This window comes from Neophocaena asiaeorientalis, unplaced genomic scaffold (genome assembly GCF_003031525.2).
Source record: "Neophocaena asiaeorientalis asiaeorientalis breed wild unplaced genomic scaffold, Neophocaena_asiaeorientalis_V1.1 scaffold86, whole genome shotgun sequence".
NCBI lineage: Eukaryota > Metazoa > Chordata > Mammalia > Artiodactyla > Phocoenidae > Neophocaena > Neophocaena asiaeorientalis.
The window spans coordinates 306,702-324,790 of record NW_020175039.1 but is presented as its reverse complement, the minus strand read 5'-3'; the positions used below and the strand labels follow the sequence as shown (position 1 = coordinate 324,790).

The following is an 18,089-nucleotide window of genomic DNA, read 5'->3' as shown; positions in this document are numbered from 1 at the left end:
ATATTCTTTAACACACACGAGAATGGGTACAGTTTAAAATGCATACGGATATTTTCGTACTTAAAATGTCAAAGTTAATAAAAAAATTATGAAGTCCACCTGACATCATGAGATAAAACTTGACTCCCCAGACCCATATGTTGAAGTCCTAATTCCCAGTACCTCCAGATGTAATGATATTTGAAGATTAGGTCTTTAAAGAGGTAATTAGTTAGGGTGGCCCTAGTCCAATATGACTGATGTCCTCATGAAAGAGTAAACCTGGATGTGCACACACAGAGGAAAGCCAAGGAGAGAGGCCTTGGAAGAAGCCAACTCTGCTGACACCTTGATCTCAGACTTCCAGCCTCTAGACCTGTGAGAAAATACATTTCTGTTGTTTACGTCACCCAGTCTGGTATTTTGTTATGGCAGCTTAAGCAAACTAATCAGCCCTTTAATGCTCTTTCCTGAAAAGGGTGTCACCTTGGAAATGCCTAAGTTCTGTGTTGAGGGTCAAAGTTATGAAGTCAGGAAGTGGAATAGAGACTTTTAGTGTAGGTGCACTCTCTGGGGGTTTCTCTGGCCTTTGTCAGTTCTAGAGGGCATCTGTGGTTGGGGTTCCCCTCAAGTCGGGGTATTTGTGTGCGTGTGTGTGTGCGTGTGTGTGCGCACGTGCGTGTGTGTATATTTTCAGTTTCACTTCATTTATTCGACAGTTATTTATTGAAAGCTGTCTATGTGTCAGGTTTGTGTCAGGTTCTTGTCAGGCACGGAGGTCAGAGTCAGGGGCAAGGAAAAGCCACTCTGTGGTCCTTCCATTATGCCCGGGAATCAGGTACCATGCCATGATTTTCACACATACCTATTTGCTCATAATTAGACAAGTGCTTCAAAGGAAAGCAGGGTGCTGTATGGGTGTATGACAAGATGACACGGCATATCTGAGGGGTTAGGGGACAGGGAAGGCTTCTTTGAGGACGTGACATTTGAGCCAAGCTCTGAAGGTTGGGTAGGAGCTGCCCAGACCAATCAGGGGAGGGTAGGCAGAGAGGGAGAGATCGCCCTCCTGGCTGACGAAAGGCTGAGTGTCACAAAATCCCTGGATCTTGGAGGCATGAAGCAGACAGAGGGCACAGTGCAGGATAGGGCCTGGCGTGTTCGAAAATTGAGGTAAATACCGCTATGGAGGAAGGACGAAGGTGTCCCCCAGGGTGACGAGTGCGTGGGCGGTGGAAGCTGACGTGCAGAAAGGAGAGTAGTGGTGAGTCACAGAGAGACCTGGGTAGTTTGGAGAAAAGCAGCTGGAGGTGTGGGAAAGAGAAACTCGGGGCATTCTGAGAGATATAAAAGCAGGATTTGGTGGAGAATGACCATTTTGTGGGACCTGACCGGGGCTGATGGCGTCAGAGAAAAGATGGGTTTAAGGTGTCATGGGCATAGGACTTGGGAAGAGGACTAAATTTGGCTTGAGGCACCAGTGGTTACGGAAAGACATTTTGATCCAATCTATGGTGGTACCCAGATTATTTCATTTTTCTTAGTAGCCAAGTATGTGCTAGGGTTAAAGCAGCATGAAGCAAAAACACAAACAGAAAACCACACACACACACACACCGCGGGTACACGCTGAATTTAAGAAAGAAGCAATACACAGTCTATGTACTTGTAATAGTTTGTTTATAATTAGCATCACAAAAGTCCTCACAGTGTGGTAAAGTTAGCTGCCTTGCAATGGAAGGGGTGAGTTTGTGGTAATTTGACAGTGATAATAACTACATTTGTACAGCGTTTTGCAGTTCATGAGATATTTTCACGTTCAGTTTCTCATTTTGAGCCTCACAACCACCTTGGGTTGAGATTTTCTATTGTTATCATTTTCCTGCTGAGGACACAGGACTGCAGGGGTGAGGTGACTTGTCCAGGGTCACTGGGCCAGAAATTGGCCGAGGTGACTCTCAAATACAGTTCTGCCAACCTCGTGGCCTTTCCATGAGAGGAGCCTCTGGTAGGGATTGGGAATTAGACTGAGTTTTAAGGTAAAGGTCCAAAGCCTTTATTTTAAACGTTTCATATTTTTAACACTTGGGGGTTGTCATGGGAAGCAAACCATCTTCCAAGGAAAGTGCCCTCTTGATAGATCCACTACTGGAATTTTGGTTTGCGGTTTGGTAGTGCCTGAGCTTTTATGGGTTAGGGCGTTCGATCTCTTCTGGAAGAGGGATACAGTTTTGCCACAAACATTCTTCCTTTTTGATCACCTGCTCTCTGACACCTCGTGGAACGGTGAGTCTCCTCCTGTAAATCTAGGAGACGCTTTATGATTTTATGTGTTAGAGAAGATTTTGATATTTCAGGACAACACGCTCACCTGAGTATTCACTGTTGATACAACAAATGTCGATACTTTGAAAAGTGGTTTGCCACCATCGACCCATTTAATGTCACTCCCACCATGCTGCAAAAAAGAGTTTGTTACTGTCACTGTGGCAATTTGAGAGAGAGGAAATAAACAGGTTATTTAGTTTACGTTAATTTGTCATCCTGACCCATTAACCTCGCCGTCCTATAGAGACGGAAAATAAGATATGAGAATACATTTGGTAATATTGGTCAATGAAACCAATGTGATACCAGGGGATCATTTTGAACAGATCATTTCTACTGGCCACAAACTAAACAAGATATTTGACATATCATAGGTATACCTGATTCCTTATTACAATGGATGCATACACCAAGGTTGGGTTAATTCAAACAGCAGAAAGAAGATAACCTCATGCCATTTAGCCCATGTATTTTTTCTCTTAAGTTATACATCATTCAATACCTTTCCACTTGCAGAATCTTGAAAGCTTAAATAATTCGGAGGCAGGCTTGTTGCTACTGGGATATTGTACTCTTGAGAAGCTATCTGATCATCTCTCATGAGAGGAAGCCAAGCATATCCAACTGTGCAAAGGAACAACAAAGGGAAAACTTTTCAGTACAAATCTTCATGGAGAGGAGTAAAAATAAAGCTATTTATCATTTATGAATATAAAACGTCACTTTAAAAAACTCAATAAATCAGAGCTTTTCAAATACTCTCCAATTTAAGTTCCAGAGATAACATGCACAGCTATCTCAGATTGTTTTCTGTCAATACCTGGTGTTTCCAGAGCCTCCTTCTTTTTGGCGTTAGCTTTTGCATTTATGTCACAAGTGACATGATAAAAAGAAAAAAAAATATGGTGTTTCTCATGAAGTTGTGTTGGTAGCTCAATTTTCACCTGCAATGAAAGAGACAACAGCTGGGCGAAGACTGAAATCATTTTCCCAGTGTCAGGACAAGACAAAGCATAGGCATGTTAGCCTTTTTAAAAGTCTTTCACTGAAATCTAGGTCCACAATTTAATAGTCAGCACTAGAAGTACGATTTACCTCTCAATAAATATCCATCCCACTAGCAGTAATGTGTTGTTATTTTTACTTCTTTATTGTGGTGATAACTTAGAATACCTAGTGTTTCTCATTAGATAATTTATACCACCATGAATTACACACACACACACACACACACACACAGACATGACAGTAGCATGTAAATAAGGTACAGATTAAGGACCTATCATCAAGAGACATGAATTGAGTGAAGAGTAGGTCCTTGCCTCCCAGAGTGTGTGCATGGACCAGTTGCATAAGCATCACTTGGGAGCTGATTAGGGATGCAGACTCTCAGACACTGCCCCGGACATACAGAATCAGAATCTGCATTTAGATCATCCCCAGATGATCCACAGGCACATTGCTGAGGAACATGGTAGTGGCAAATGATGTAACTGGAGCATGGAATCTATCCGTTATAAAAACCACAAAAAGATATGTGGTATGTACTGTGTAAAAAATTACACTGTGGTAACGTTCTCCTCTGTAAATGACACTTGCGAAAAAAACATAAAACATAAAATTGATATAGGTGAAGAATATACTTAATGAGGAGCGTCCTCCATGTTCCTGGAAAGAAAGGTTTTGGAACCTTCTACATGTGATAGTGCTTTGCAGTTTCCAAACCTCTGTCACATAGGTTGTCATTTAATTCCCTCCATGGCCTTGCAAAGTAGGATGATACAGAGGTAGCAACCAAGGCGAAAGATGTTAGGGGGCTTTGAGTCACTGGGAGGATGGACTAGTCAGTAATTAATAGGATCTTCCAGGACAAGAACACATGTCACACTGGAATCCCAGGATCCCATGCAGGTAAGTGACATTCAGTTCAATATTAGCAACTAGGTAATTTCTTGAACAGTCAAATCAAGCAATAAGGTGATAAACAGCCAAGCAAATTATCTACTGGTTTTTATTAGACTCTCTGTGCATCTACATATATAGTTACTTTATTGTCACATTGCTCAGGAGAGAATTTATTACACAGATTTTCAGTGTCATCCCTGGAACAGCAGTACCAGCATCTCTGAGAAAGTTGTTTAGAAATGCAATTTCTCAGGTCCCATCCCAGACATATGGAATCCAAAAATCTGGGGTGGGTTCCAGTAATCTGTGTTTTAACAAGCCTTCCAGGTGATTCTGTGCCTGGTAAGGTTTGAGAACTCCTGAATTAGAATGGTTTACAGCTTACATATATTCATTACATACCAGCATGCTAACCTGGTAACAAAAGCCAGTATACAGTTCAAAACATACAATAACTAACAATGCAGTAGAATGAGATTTTCTTTTTTTAGTTGGAATACATGGGACTGACACAAGTGTTCAAGAATTCCAGTAAACTACACATTAATGCTAACACTCCTTGGTAACAAATACTGCAAATACATTATATTTTAGCAGTGCCTTAGAAGAATTTATATTCATGTTTATAATTAATGCAATCATCTTTTGCAATAAAAAAGAAGAAAATGGTTTTGAATCTGCACTGCAGAGTTCACCAGGCAGTTCATTATATACATGTTCTCTTGTGGAAAATCTCATGGCTTTTACAAGGATTCCGGGAAGCACATGAGCGTGAGAGAGATTAAAAGCCAGACTTAACCGTAAGAACATTTTCTTTTCCTTCGTTAAATCTTATATGTCGACAGAGGATGCACCTTTCAGATGGGCTTTGTCAAGAGGTCAGCCAATGTAGTAAATATTCTGTAATGTAGTAATAGCCCTTTCCCTTATTTATTTTTTTTAGCTCTGTCCTGAATTTATAGGGAAAAAATTTAAGAGCATTAAATGGATGTGGAGGAAGGAGATAAGGTTAGTCAGGTCTGTGGTTTCACTGGTGTTCTTTTAAGAAGTTTATAAATGGTTGACGTGTAACAAGGTGTCATAGGCAGAATAATGGCCCCCCCAGGATGCCCCCCAAGTCCTAATCCTCAGAATATATGAATATGTCTCCTTACACAGTAAAAGGGACTTTGCAGCTGTGATTAAATTAAGGGTCTTGAGATGGGGAGATTAAATTGGATTAGCCCAGTGGGCCCAATGTAATCGCAAAGGTCCTTATCAGAGGAAGGCAGGAGAGTCAGGGTCGTAAGAAATGTGAGGAGAGAAACAGAGGTCAGAGTAATGACATTGCTGGAAGGGGTCACAAGCCAAGGAGTAAGGGCAGTCTCCAGAAACTGGAAAAGGCAAGGTAAGGATTCGTCCCAGAACCTCCAGAAGGAATGGAGGCCTGCTGACACCTGATTTCAGCCCTGTGGGACCCACTTCAGAGTTCTGACCCACCGAACCGTAAGGTAATCAATGTGTGTTATTTAAGCCACGAAACTGTGACAATTTGTTAAAGTAGCAATAGGAAACTAATACAAAAGATGTGGTATTTTAAATCCCAGAAATCACATTGGCAGGTTGCATTAGTTCAGACCTTAGCTTCACGGTTAGAAATTAAATTTAATCACTGAAACTTGTTTGTAATACAAGCTGACATATGTATAGTCATTTACTACTAATCCAATAAGTTTTTTTTTTTTTATATGGGTTATAGCAGAGCAGTGAAGCTTCAGGCTCTGGAGTCACATGGGCTGGCTTAAATTTTGACTGTCACTTCATAGTTATGTGCCCTTGTCAAAGTTGCTTCTCTGATCGCTGGCTTCCTTATCCATAAATTAGGAAGGTGTGATGGTTAATTTTATGTGTCAACTTGGCTGGGCCACGGGATGCCCAGAGAGCTGGCTAAACATGATTTCTCTGTGTCTGTGAGGGCATTTCTGGAAGAGACCAGCATTTGAATTGGTGGACTGAGCAAAGTAGATGGCCCTCCCCATGTGGGTGGGCACATCTCGTCCACTGAGGTCCAGAACAGAACAAGAAGGCAGAGTAAGGTTGAATTTCCTCTCTGCCTGACTGCTTGACCTGGAACACTGACCTTCTCCAGTTCTTGGCACCATTGGTTCTCAGGCCTTCAGACCTCGACTGGACTCTACAATAGACACGCTGGTTCTCAGGCCTTTGAACTACACCAATGGCTTTCTTGGGTGCAGATGGTAGATTGTGACACTTTTCAGCCTCCATAATGATGTGATCTGTTACCTTATATTAAATTGTACCTATCTATCTGTCTGTCTATCTATCTACCTATGTCTCTCTCTGTCTGTCATCTTCCTATTGGCTGTTTCTCTGGAGAAAGCCACGTGGATCAAGTGAGATAGGGTCTATTTAGAGTATAGCGTCATTCCTGGCACATAAGAAGAGAGTCTTGAGAGTTGGCAGGGCAGGTCTTGAGGTGAGGCAGTCCAAGCTCCTTCAAGTTCATGAGGGTTATAAACAATAGTTGGCTCATACTCTAGCCCTTTTTCTTTTTTCCCTTAGGATATGAAATGCCGCTACTGATTGGTAAAAACTACCTAACACGATGTTTGTTACTCTAACCAATGAAAAAGAAAAGAAAAAAAGTAGTCTCATTTGAAAGAAATGATATAATAAAAACATCACATTTTTAAAATCTTGTGCTGAAATACATGAGTTAGCAGCATAGTCCTGGAGCAACTGTCAATTAACGTGGTTTTTAAAACTGGGTTATGTAAACACCTGCTAAGGTATGTCCTTAGTCTGAGGAGTAGTCTAGAGAGAGTGTTTGCCATCATGTATTATCTTACCCACTCACCCATCTTTTAAGGAGCTGCTGGGGGCAGTGGAGGCTTGGCTTACCTCATCTGAGAAATCTGGGTTCTGGGAATGGTGCAGAACTGCAGTGTAGGTGGCTGAGGTGAAGAGGGGCCCTCCAGGTTTTCCGTAAATACACTGTTTAAAAAGTTATGAGTTGAATAATTATGAGTATCTGAAATTAACCCTGAGCACAAAAAGGTCACAACTCTTCAGTTACCCATTCTGGGACAAAGGTGCATTTTGTGGTAACTTGCCAGGCTGAGCTGACATCTAATTAACCTTGAACTTCTTTGATCTGCTGTCCTGTATTTATTACACAACAGGGCACTGTTGAAGAAAATATGAAGGCTTTAATTCACTATGTAGATATTATATCAATACTGAATACCTGAATCAATTAACTACTACCTAACTTTTGATTACTAGAAGATAAGAGATACTTCGTTCAATTCTGATTCCTGCGGCCCACGGTACCCAGCTCTGGTCTAGAGTTAAAGGCGATCAGTCCTAAGTGATACAAGGCTTGGTTTGACCCCAGTTCCTGACATGCCAGTCCCCAACCAAGAATGAGAGCTGGAAGGTTAGGACTGGTCCCAGGCTCCATTGTATTGTGTTATTCTTCTGTCCCAGCCCCTAATCAGGCCAGGGGATGGGATATGGCACTTCCTTGTCATAAAAGCCCCTTTAGCCCAAGGCTCAGAGTCCCTCTACTGAAGTCAGCTGTATCTCTTGAGTAATGCTTTAGAATGCAGTGAAACAGAGGTCACATGTACCTGCGAGTACTCCTCTGTTTTAGATTTTTCCCCATAAGCGATTCTCTAGCAGGCCTGGTGCGTTCGCTGTCTGGTCATTGCCTTTGTTTGCTTGACAATTCCATTTCATTTTATTTTTTCTCTCCTGCTGCTAATGCTGTTGTGGAACTTGGAACCTGGGGATGCTGAGTGCCTCAGGACAGTTTTAAAGAACTCTTTCTCTCTATTGTGCATGATTCATTCAATCACTCAAATTGATTACTGTTCTTCTGAATAATGCTACAACACTTCTGAGTACAGAGAACACAATTGGTACCCAACAGAGTGCTTTAAGAGGTGACCTCAGATAATTGTGGGGATTAGTTAGAAATTAGTTTTGTCCTTTACTATATCTCCTTCCTCTGATTCACCAAAACTGGGAAGATCTGTCCACAGGCCCACTGAAAATAATTTTCCTCTCTATTTTTATAAGTTTCTTTATGCTGTTTGAAGTCCCTAAAATAAAAACAGTATATATCAAATACAAACTCTGAAAAATGCCATCCAGTTGCAGTTTTATAGGATCAAACAGCCCAGTTCCTACAAAACTCATAGTCTTATTGATCTTATTAAGTCGCGTGATCAACAGCAGGGACCAGCTTCCCAGAGCCATTTCCGAGGTCCTTGGGCAGGTGGCCACACGCACCTTCCAAAAATGTGAGCGCCCCATGGGCCCCGTGCATTAGCCATCAGGCCAGTAGGCAGCAGCCCTTCTGCAGAGGCCACATGAAGCCCAGCTGGGATGCTGCATTTGAAATCAAGCATGCTGAATTCATGAGATGTGGGCTAATCTTTGAAAACGGCAAAGTCTTCCAGAGGGGAATCGTTGCCTTGATTTCACACTAGAACGGCTTCCTTTTTTCCAAATCATGAAAAGCTAAGCAGAGCCATGAGACTGGCATTTCTAATAGATCTAGTTAATGGTAGCTGTTCCATCAGGTACATGTTAGGAAATCTAAATCAAATGGACTGAATTGCTCCTCTTTCCAGCACACTGAACTAAAAAGCCCCTTGGTGGTGGGGAGAACCAGGGCGCCTGCCTGCCCCTATGTGCTGTATTCCCTCATGGGCTGGGCTCACCTTCACAGGCTTGGCATCTTCTTCATCAGAATTTTTGAATTCAATGCACACGGTTATATTTCGTGCCTGAAATTACAGAGAAGGAAAATGGACATTGTAATTTCCTGTTAGATAATAACATCAAAAAACAATCCAAGTGCCTAAAATAAGTAGCTTCTAATTAAATCTGAAAAATGCAGAATAGCCAAAATTCTCTTGTGGCATTACTCATAGCACTCTGAAATAGCAGAAAGATTTGGAGAGATTATTTAAAAGGGAAGAAAAGACTCATATTGAAAGAGTGCAGGTAGGCTATTTTCAGAGTCTCTTAATAAACTAAAAATAAAGTTTGGAACAAAATTATTTAGGGCTGATTTCAGAAAGTTTTACTCATATGTTATAAAATGTGCATCCTCAAACACTTTTAAGGTGAAACTCATCATTGTCTCTCATTAAACATTTTCTTCAAATGGTTTCCTATTCTAAAGTGTTAGTCTATACTAATTTGTATTTGAACTTTCAAGAAACCATCTTAATATGGTCTAAATAGGGTGGAGAGAGAGGATGATATCTCAGAAACATATCATACCTTGTTAAAACATTTCTGGCTATCATACTTGAGGTGCTTGGGGTAAATGTAAATTTGATTTTTGTATACTCTGTAAGGACGGCAATACTTTGCTGAGTCGTAAACAAATTCTTCCACTTCCACTGTGGGTTCTGGTTGAGCCGTCACATTGAAAGGCTTGACAGGGATAAAGGACGATGTTACACAGTCTTTAAAAATCAGAAAAGAAAAGTTTGTCATTTGATATGATTGTAAGTGAACAGTACTTAACCTATTTTAAGATGAATCTACTCAAAATAGAAACTCCATGCTTGTATACTAATTTATGTTAAATTATGGTGGCCTGAAAACTTTGTAGGAGGTAAGCATGATAGATACTCAGTGATATATTTAACATCAAAACTGATATCTCAAAAAACTGGTAAATCTTTTGGATTTATAACTATTTTCTTTTTGTATTCAGCTTCGTATAGAAAGTAAATTTTAGCTAGAGATCCTCTGAGCATACTAACCAGATATTCTGAGATAAAGACTAGCCCACTGACTTTAGCCATCATACTATAAATATTGCTCTATGATGGAACAAAACTCTGTCCAGTGGGTTGATTACTGATAGTACCACTTGGCTTAATAGTAATTTTCCCTATGGAATGATTTTACAACATAGGCCCTAATCCCCCTCTGCATTAATAGTTACAATTTTATTTTTCTCTTCAGTTTTCACAATCTTTTAAAATCTAACCTTGTAAAAACAGCCTAAGGGGGGAAAAGACCATTAGGATTTATAAATCAAAACTTGTCACTAAGCAGTTTGGAGGCTGAAGTTGTGGCCCTGAAAGACAGCAAGGCCTTGTACCTTCCTTTACCCCATCTGGAATCTTCCTGTGTTCAAACAAGCAACATGGTTAGCTACATGCTTAGCTATATCGTTAGCTATATGCTTGGGAATCAGATTACAGGCTTTTTTATTTTTCTTCAGAAATCAAATAGAATATTTTTATTATATGTTCAAATTTCTCTGATATCTCATGATATCAGAGAATATCATAGGATATTCAAAGAGAATATTTTAGCTTTCTCTTTTGTTATTTTTCTTTTCCCTAGGTAATAAAAGCAACCTCCCACAAATCAGGTAGAGGAGATGGCTTACTTTGTCATCTGTTTTTTCACACCAATCAATACAAAAGTGATTTGGAGCCATGATTTAAGTTAGAATGCTCATTTTATTTCATACTAAAGTGATTTGTGGAAAAGTCATAAGAATGGAAAACTTAATAGTGCTAATGGTAATTCAAATGTCCTGTGGTAATAATCCTCTCCCTGTTTGTAGGTCTTTTTAGAATGCCTTTATTCATTCTTTGCATCACTGAGAAAGTCACTAAAAGGTGTAATTAGAAGGAAAATAAAACCAAATAAACTAATCTCACCAATTAATAAATACATTCTGAAAAATCTTATTTATAAGTTAATAAAACTGCTTCTGAAATTTAAATTTTCACTAACATAAATAGAACTTTTGACCATATTCTGGAAAGCATGATAGATACTCAGTGATATATTTAACATCAAAACTGATATCTCAAAAAACTGGTAAATCTGGAAAAGATATATGCTCTCTGTGTAATAACAGAGTCTAAAAACTTTCCGGCTATAATTACTGCACGGCCACTTGGGTGGCAACGTACCGTGTTCAGAGTAGCCCTTTGACAGCTCAGTGTGGTATTGTTCATTATGGGTTATTGGTTTATCAATCTATCTGAACCAGACTTCCTCATTTGCAACCCTTCAGGGTTTTGAGGATTAAATGATACAATTTAACACCCTGCTCGGTGCATGGTGTATACCAGCTGAATATTAGGTCACCCTGAATATAGTTCCTGTCCTACAATACTTACAGTCTGTCTTAATGGAGAAATAAGACATCCCAAATTTCTATAGGATAATGAATTACAGTTATCCTAAACCTTGAGAAAAAAATCCCCAAACAAACCTTTGTAACGAACCAACTATCCAACCAACCAACCAACTAACCAAAAAGCCACTAAACATTCAAAACTCTACAAACAAGTCATGACATCATCATCATACTTGGATGCTCCAAAGGAATGTTGTCAACAGCGATATCCAGGCTTCCAGGAATGGTCTGCGTTTTGCTTATTCTGTCAGCTCTGTGAAAGTATACCAGCATAGACACAGACACACACACACACACACACACACACACACACACAGACACACAGACACACACACACACAGACACACACACACACAGTGAATTATTCTAGTTGTCAAGGAAAAAAAGCAGACAATGGTAATTCTGAGCTTTGATAAGGATAAACAGTGGGGCCCTAAACAATCTTGTGAATAATTTCATTTAGCTAGTTTTATTTTGAAAACTAAAATTTATGTGATTTTGCAAATAAGAATTAAAAATCAGGGAGGGGTCAAGTTACAGATATTCTGAAGAATGTTTTAAATTTATTTGCACCACTTCAGATAACATTTATATGGCCAAACGAGTGCGATGTAAATCGTTAGTTTTGGTAAATGGTAAATATTTAGTTTTTGTTAACAGAAAGTACTAGTATTTGAACCGATTTAAATAATTCACTTTCGTGAGGAATTTTAAGAAGTTTTGAGAGCAAGGATGGTCTTTGCCACAACTGGTAAGTGGACAGTTTGCTTTTTCCCTCTTCACCAACAATCCAGGAGGACAAGGGCCCTTTCCCTGATCCCTAGTAAGTGTGTGTAGACCCTTCTTCACCACCTATCCCTGTGCCCACAGTCACTCTAATTCATGAGTCCTTGACTTTCTTTTCCTCCCTCTTTACTAAAACCTTCTCCCCTATCTTCTTTTATAGTAAGGTGAAAGTTGCTAAGAACAGTTTCAAGTGTCACCCCTCTCAGGAAATCTACTTCGAGAGGCAGCTCTTCCCAGCCTGTGAGAGCTAATTGTTATATTTTCAGTTATTTTGCCTGCCATCTGTAAAACACAGTCATTATTAAAAATGAAATTATATTAAACAAATTACATTAATACCAAGGTAAAAAGTACTGAAAATTCATCACTTAGTAATTGTTTTACTAGATGGTGAGAGGATCCATGCTCTTGAGGTTATTTACATCTATCTGTGTGGTGGAAATGTTATATGATGGTGTGCACATTTCTTTCCAGCTCCATGTTTGGCAAAACCCCACTGGTAGCTTGAAATCAGCTTTCTTTCCAGCTCCATGTTTGGCAAAACCCCACTGGTAGCTTGAAATCAGCAATGGTAGGAGAACTTACACCATAGAAATTTACCATCAATACAAATCAGTTTTTTTCCTCCTAGAGGGTCAGTGGTAGACATTTATCAGCACACTGCTGAGAATAAATGTCATGACGTGTGAGGCATCCATGAAATAACTTAATGTCTCACCAGTACAGCGTTGGGTATTCTAGACGCCCTCTAAATGCCATAGTGATAACTATCTTTGCTAAACACCAATAACATGGGTTTTGTGACAGTATGGTCTTCTCCTGTTTTGCCCATTCCCTTCTGCTCAGTGTTACAACTTTTCAGGCTTTAGTAAACTTGGGAAAAAGTAAAGAGGAAAAGCATTCTTAATTTCCACTTAGTGGATATAGGGGTTTTGACCATGATGTTTGATAAGGGGAAGGAAGGTCTCCCCATGTAAGGAGTGGTCCTGTAGAATCACAAAAAAATAATATTGGTTCAATTCCACTTTTATTTTGTTTCCTAAGGTTTATTTTTTTCCAGAACAAAAAAGAACATTGGACAAACTTCCCTTCTAGTTAAATAGAAATATATCCTCTATTGAAGATACAGAAAATATTAATCATGCTTGTTTCATAGTAATAAATAATTTTTGTTTTGGATAAACAAAATTAATTGATAAGGAATTGTTGATTCTTAGATGGAGAGGCAGAGAGTTAATATTTGGGAAAGGGACAAAGGGAACAAGAATCCTGACTGTGTCAGGGGACCAGCAGTTTAAGATAAGCCACTTGTCATGAAAGATCTTACCATCATCAGATGCTGAATATATGGTGATTCATTTTAAAAATGTTGTGACTTTTATGTTTTTCTTCTTTTGGCTCTAACTTCCATTGTCTTTTCCAAAAGCATTTGAATGACAGAACTATTATAAATTATTGTATTCACAGCAATTAATTGCTCTGTGGTGTTTCATACATATTCTAAAATCCCCTAACACTCCTCCTATTTAGAGGTGTCTATATACCCTTCATTTGAATCTAGGATCTGTGACAGTTTGACATGGCAGAAATGGCACTGTGACAGTTTCCCATCTTAAGAAACTGGCAGTGAACATTTTCTGTCTGTCCCTTGGGACACTTACTCTTAGAACCCAAGCCATAGCATCTCATGGAGAGAAGAGCCAAGGTCTCCAACCCACAGCTCGAGTTGAGCTTCCAGCCAACAGCCAGCACCAACTTGCCAGTCATCAAATGCGCTATCTCAAAAATGGATCCTCTGGCTCCATTGGACCTCTTCCAGCCGATGCCATATATAGAAGAGACAAACTGTCTTCACTTAGCCATGCTCAAATTACGGACTCAAGAGAAAAATAAGTGATGTTGTTGTTTTAAGCCACTAATTTTTGGGGTGATTTGTTACACAGCCATAGGTAACTGACATAGTTTAACATCTCACACTCCTTCCACATCATTCTGGCAAATTTACGGTGTCATTTGGGCATATGAGAGGTCATCTGCAAAGCATCTGCTTTCTGGGGGAGTATGGATATTTGGGAATCTGGTTATGGAGTATTGTTTATGCAGAGATAACAAATCAACAGCAGCAAGGTAGCTGATTCATGTTAATTTCAAGAGTATCCAAAACATCTTACCTTCTATAATCTGACACTAGTTTAAGTAGGTCCTCAGTTGAAATCTTGTTGCCTTCTTGTCTATACAATGGTGAAAATCTTGAGTCTCTGTCCACATTTCCCTGGTTGTCCTTAAATACTGATCTGAAAGAAAACAATATTTATTCAGTTTGGTATTTGGCATGGGAGGGAGGGGAGAATTCTACCACTGAACCACCAATGCTCCCCTCTTGGTACTTGGATATTACTTACGAAGATGTATTTTTAAGTTGACTAAAATGATTCAATTTCCCATTTATAATGGAAGAAAGTCCAGGAATTTATAAAATAAAAAGACATGAAAACTTCTTAGAAAAAAATTTCATTTATACACTGCATTTATTATCTTCAATTTCTTATTTTCAACCTGGTATCTAAAGTGACAGCAGCCCATATTACAACTACATTTATTTATGATTTGGTAACATGTCAAAGCCACAGAGTATTGGGGGGGTGGAGAGGAATGGGAACACATGTTACCACTTTTTCATTATTTACTGGGCAAGCCTGGGTCATGTCAGTTTGGGTGGTGCCGTTAGAATTTATGAATAATGGAAAGGGTATGAGGTTGTGTATGTGGGTGTAGAGAGCCAGACTCTTGAAACATTTTCATGGAGATAAATGTGCCCATGCCCTAAATTTTAGGGCAGAGATAAAGATAAAATGGAGAACACCTGAATGAGCATTTTGTATTAAATAAAGAGAACACTGTGAACCTGAACCACTTATTTCCTTCCTTCATCCATTTCAATGGGACTATATAGATTTAGTAAAAATGCATAAATTGTTTTCATCCAAATAATATAGTAATGCCGGGCAACACACTTCCTGAAAAGCAAGTATACCTAGCATGCTTAATGTCGTTTTTCTTCCCCATAATTCATCATACTCTGTGTCTATCAAAGGAAAATTAGACCTATATGTAACTGATTTTTCTTCAATGTTAGAGAAATGCTGAATCTTTATTTCTTCTAACTTAAGGACCTTAACGAGACTCTTTTACTACTCTTCACATTAGCCAAAGATTTCAATACACAGGCTGAAAAGGCCATTTAAATGGCTACCTGATCATAGAGCTTTAGTGTTAAATAATTTAGAAAATGGGCCAGGAATTTATCAGAATGATATTTTTAGACTCCTTCAACCTTTCTCCTCAGTTTTTTTTCTGTGAAGTAGTAACTGAGGGAAAAAAGGTCCCCTATCAAATAACACTGAGGGAGGAAGAATGAAAATATTTAACTTGAAGATTATTTTTATTTAAATATTATTCAGGGATTGTGTTTGAGTGTGTGACATTTTTCCCAACATGGGAGAAAGTTAAATTGAGTAGTATTTAAAAAAAAATTTAACCAGTCACTTCAAATGTATCAGTAGACTTGGGTTGTATCACTGGCTTTTGCTCTTATCTGCAGCAGCTCTGTCCTGGAAACAGCTCACTTACATTGGACACGCTGTGAAGAACACAGCAGCACAGAGAGGCGCTGGTCACGGCACTCACACTCTGTCCCCACTCCATAAATATGGTAACTGGCAGGAGAGCAGAGAACTGATTCATTTACACAGATGGTTTCAGGACGGCTGGGACACCATGCCCTGTTCCAACTGCAGAGTTGAGCAATGATCCATGTGCAATGAGGTCTCAGAGCCATGACGTTTAGAGTGTGATTGAAAAAAAAAATGTGGTGTTTAGCCTAAAGGAAAAGAAGCTTAGGTATCCCTGAGAGCTTCATTCATAAGCAGCATGAGGGACTTCCTTGGCGGTCCAGTGGTTAAGACTTTGCCTTCCGATGCAGGGGGTGCGGGTTTGATCCCTGGTTGGGGAGCTAAGAACCCACATGCCTCACGGCCAAAATAACAAAACATAAAACAGAAGCAATATTGTAACAAATTCAATAAAGACTTTAAAAAAATATTAACAAAAATAAGCAAAATGAATAGCTGTGATATATAGAAAGAATTGGGCCCATTTTTTGTGGCTTTGGAAGACAAAACATAAAAGTGTCAAGCAGTTTAAAAAACTGTGTGTGTGTGTGTATATATATATATATATATATATATATATATGAAGAATTATCTAATCATTGGAGCTATAAAAGAAGAAAGAACCACTTTGGGACGCACTTGAGTTTTTGTCACTGGAAGGATTTGAACAGAGGTTGGACAACCATTTGTTGGGTGGTGGTGTTGTGCTGTGTGCCTTCTATAAATGTATAGATATAAGAATGAAATTTTTATTTTAGTGTTGTTTAATTTTAAAGAAAATCCAGTTTGTTACTCGGTTCCATTTGGAATGTTGCATGGGACAGAGAAAAAGGAATCAAAAAGCGTCCTGTCCAGGATTTAGGCACACATAATCCTGGGGGTGATACACGAGGAAAGAGTTTGATTTAACAACATGGCACATTTGTAAAGGTTGACTTTCTCCTGAATCAATGAGTGTACAATGCCCTCTGTAGCCATCTGAGTGCATTCTGTTTACCTACCCCAAATATAAGCTTTTTTGCTATAAAATGGTGCTACAGCTGGTGCCCAAAATAAGAACATGTACCAAATTAGTGCATGTTCTAGATAAAATGTTCACAGTGATGAGTATCTGTGTGTTTTGCAGCTGGTGGGATGACTGGATCGGGTAAAAATATGATTGTAAGCTAATTGTCAATTCTATGCTTTTTAGTGGCAGTTGATTTTAAGGGCCAAAGGGTTTTAGAGTCCACTCAAAGCTATGTCAAGAAATAAGCTGCAATCGAGAAAATATAATAGAAAGGAAAAGGAGCCAGAGAACCAGCGGTGTCAGTAGGGTAGTGGAATATGTCAGCAGGCTGGCTTATGTCAAAACGACATGAGTAGCAAGAGCCCTTCTCTAATTTGGTCAACATTTACTTGAAGCAGTTTCCACACTGTGGAGGGAAAATTAAAATCTTCTTTGGTTGGATCTTGTACTTGTTTTTGTGGTTAGATATTCCAAGGGGTCTAACATGAAATCTTGAGAACTGTGCTAATCATTTTTCTCAGTTACTAGAGATGTTTATGTAAATGTAAATCATACATTTATGGGCACAAACTGGTGGTGTATACTGTTCCCTGGTCTACAACCAAACCAGTGATCAGGCATTCATGTAGCATGAACCTGTGGTTTTGTTGGCTTTCCTGCCCTAGACATAATTACTTCAATAGCTAGTAATATTATCAGCCTCCCTAGAAACTTCATCTATCTTTCCTCTAGCACATTTGACCAAGACAACTTCAAAGTAGGGCTGTTACTGCTTTTCCTAACTGCTCAGGTTCTTTAAATAATGGGTAATTCTTTTACTTCTTTCTCCCACATTATTCTTCATTGCTCCAAATTTACCTGAAAAGGAGGCTTGTTTGGGTGGATATGATCTCCACAGGGACTTTTAATAATCATATTAGACTAATGGCTTCTAATAATGGCTATCTTTTATTGAATAAATATATGTACTTGTTAATCCCTGAAATAGTAAATTAGGTATTCGAATTCCTCTTCATACATTCAAAAAAATTGAGACTCTAAGTTCTTGCTAAATTCACTGGTAAATAGAGTTGAGATAGGGAACCCAGCTCTGGCTCTAAAATGTCTGCTTATAACAATACTCAGAATAATCCTCAATCCTTAAAGAGAAAATGTGTTCACTATTATAATTTTGCTATATTGGAATATTTCACTTTGCCAAAGGACATCCTGCCTCTAC

At 39.0% G+C, this 18,089-nt stretch overlaps 1 protein-coding gene across 7 annotated transcripts in view; it reads right to left on the bottom strand.

Annotated features, from left to right (window-relative positions):
* DOCK10 (dedicator of cytokinesis 10) overlaps positions 1-18,089 on the bottom strand; it is a 209,120-nt gene that overhangs the window by 68,619 nt on the left and 122,412 nt on the right. For all 7 annotated transcript variants that reach the window (XM_024763121.1, XM_024763126.1, XM_024763127.1 and 4 more), the window contains exons 15-22: positions 14,362-14,484; positions 11,578-11,657; positions 9,511-9,698; positions 8,943-9,008; positions 7,114-7,206; positions 3,128-3,251; positions 2,810-2,931; positions 2,351-2,437 (exon numbers count right to left, since the gene is read on the bottom strand). In XM_024763121.1, coding sequence (XP_024618889.1) covers positions 2,351-2,437; positions 2,810-2,931; positions 3,128-3,251; positions 7,114-7,206; positions 8,943-9,008; positions 9,511-9,698; positions 11,578-11,657; positions 14,362-14,484 — 883 coding nt within the window. The remainder of the gene's footprint in view (positions 1-2,350; positions 2,438-2,809; positions 2,932-3,127; positions 3,252-7,113; positions 7,207-8,942; positions 9,009-9,510; positions 9,699-11,577; positions 11,658-14,361; positions 14,485-18,089) is intronic.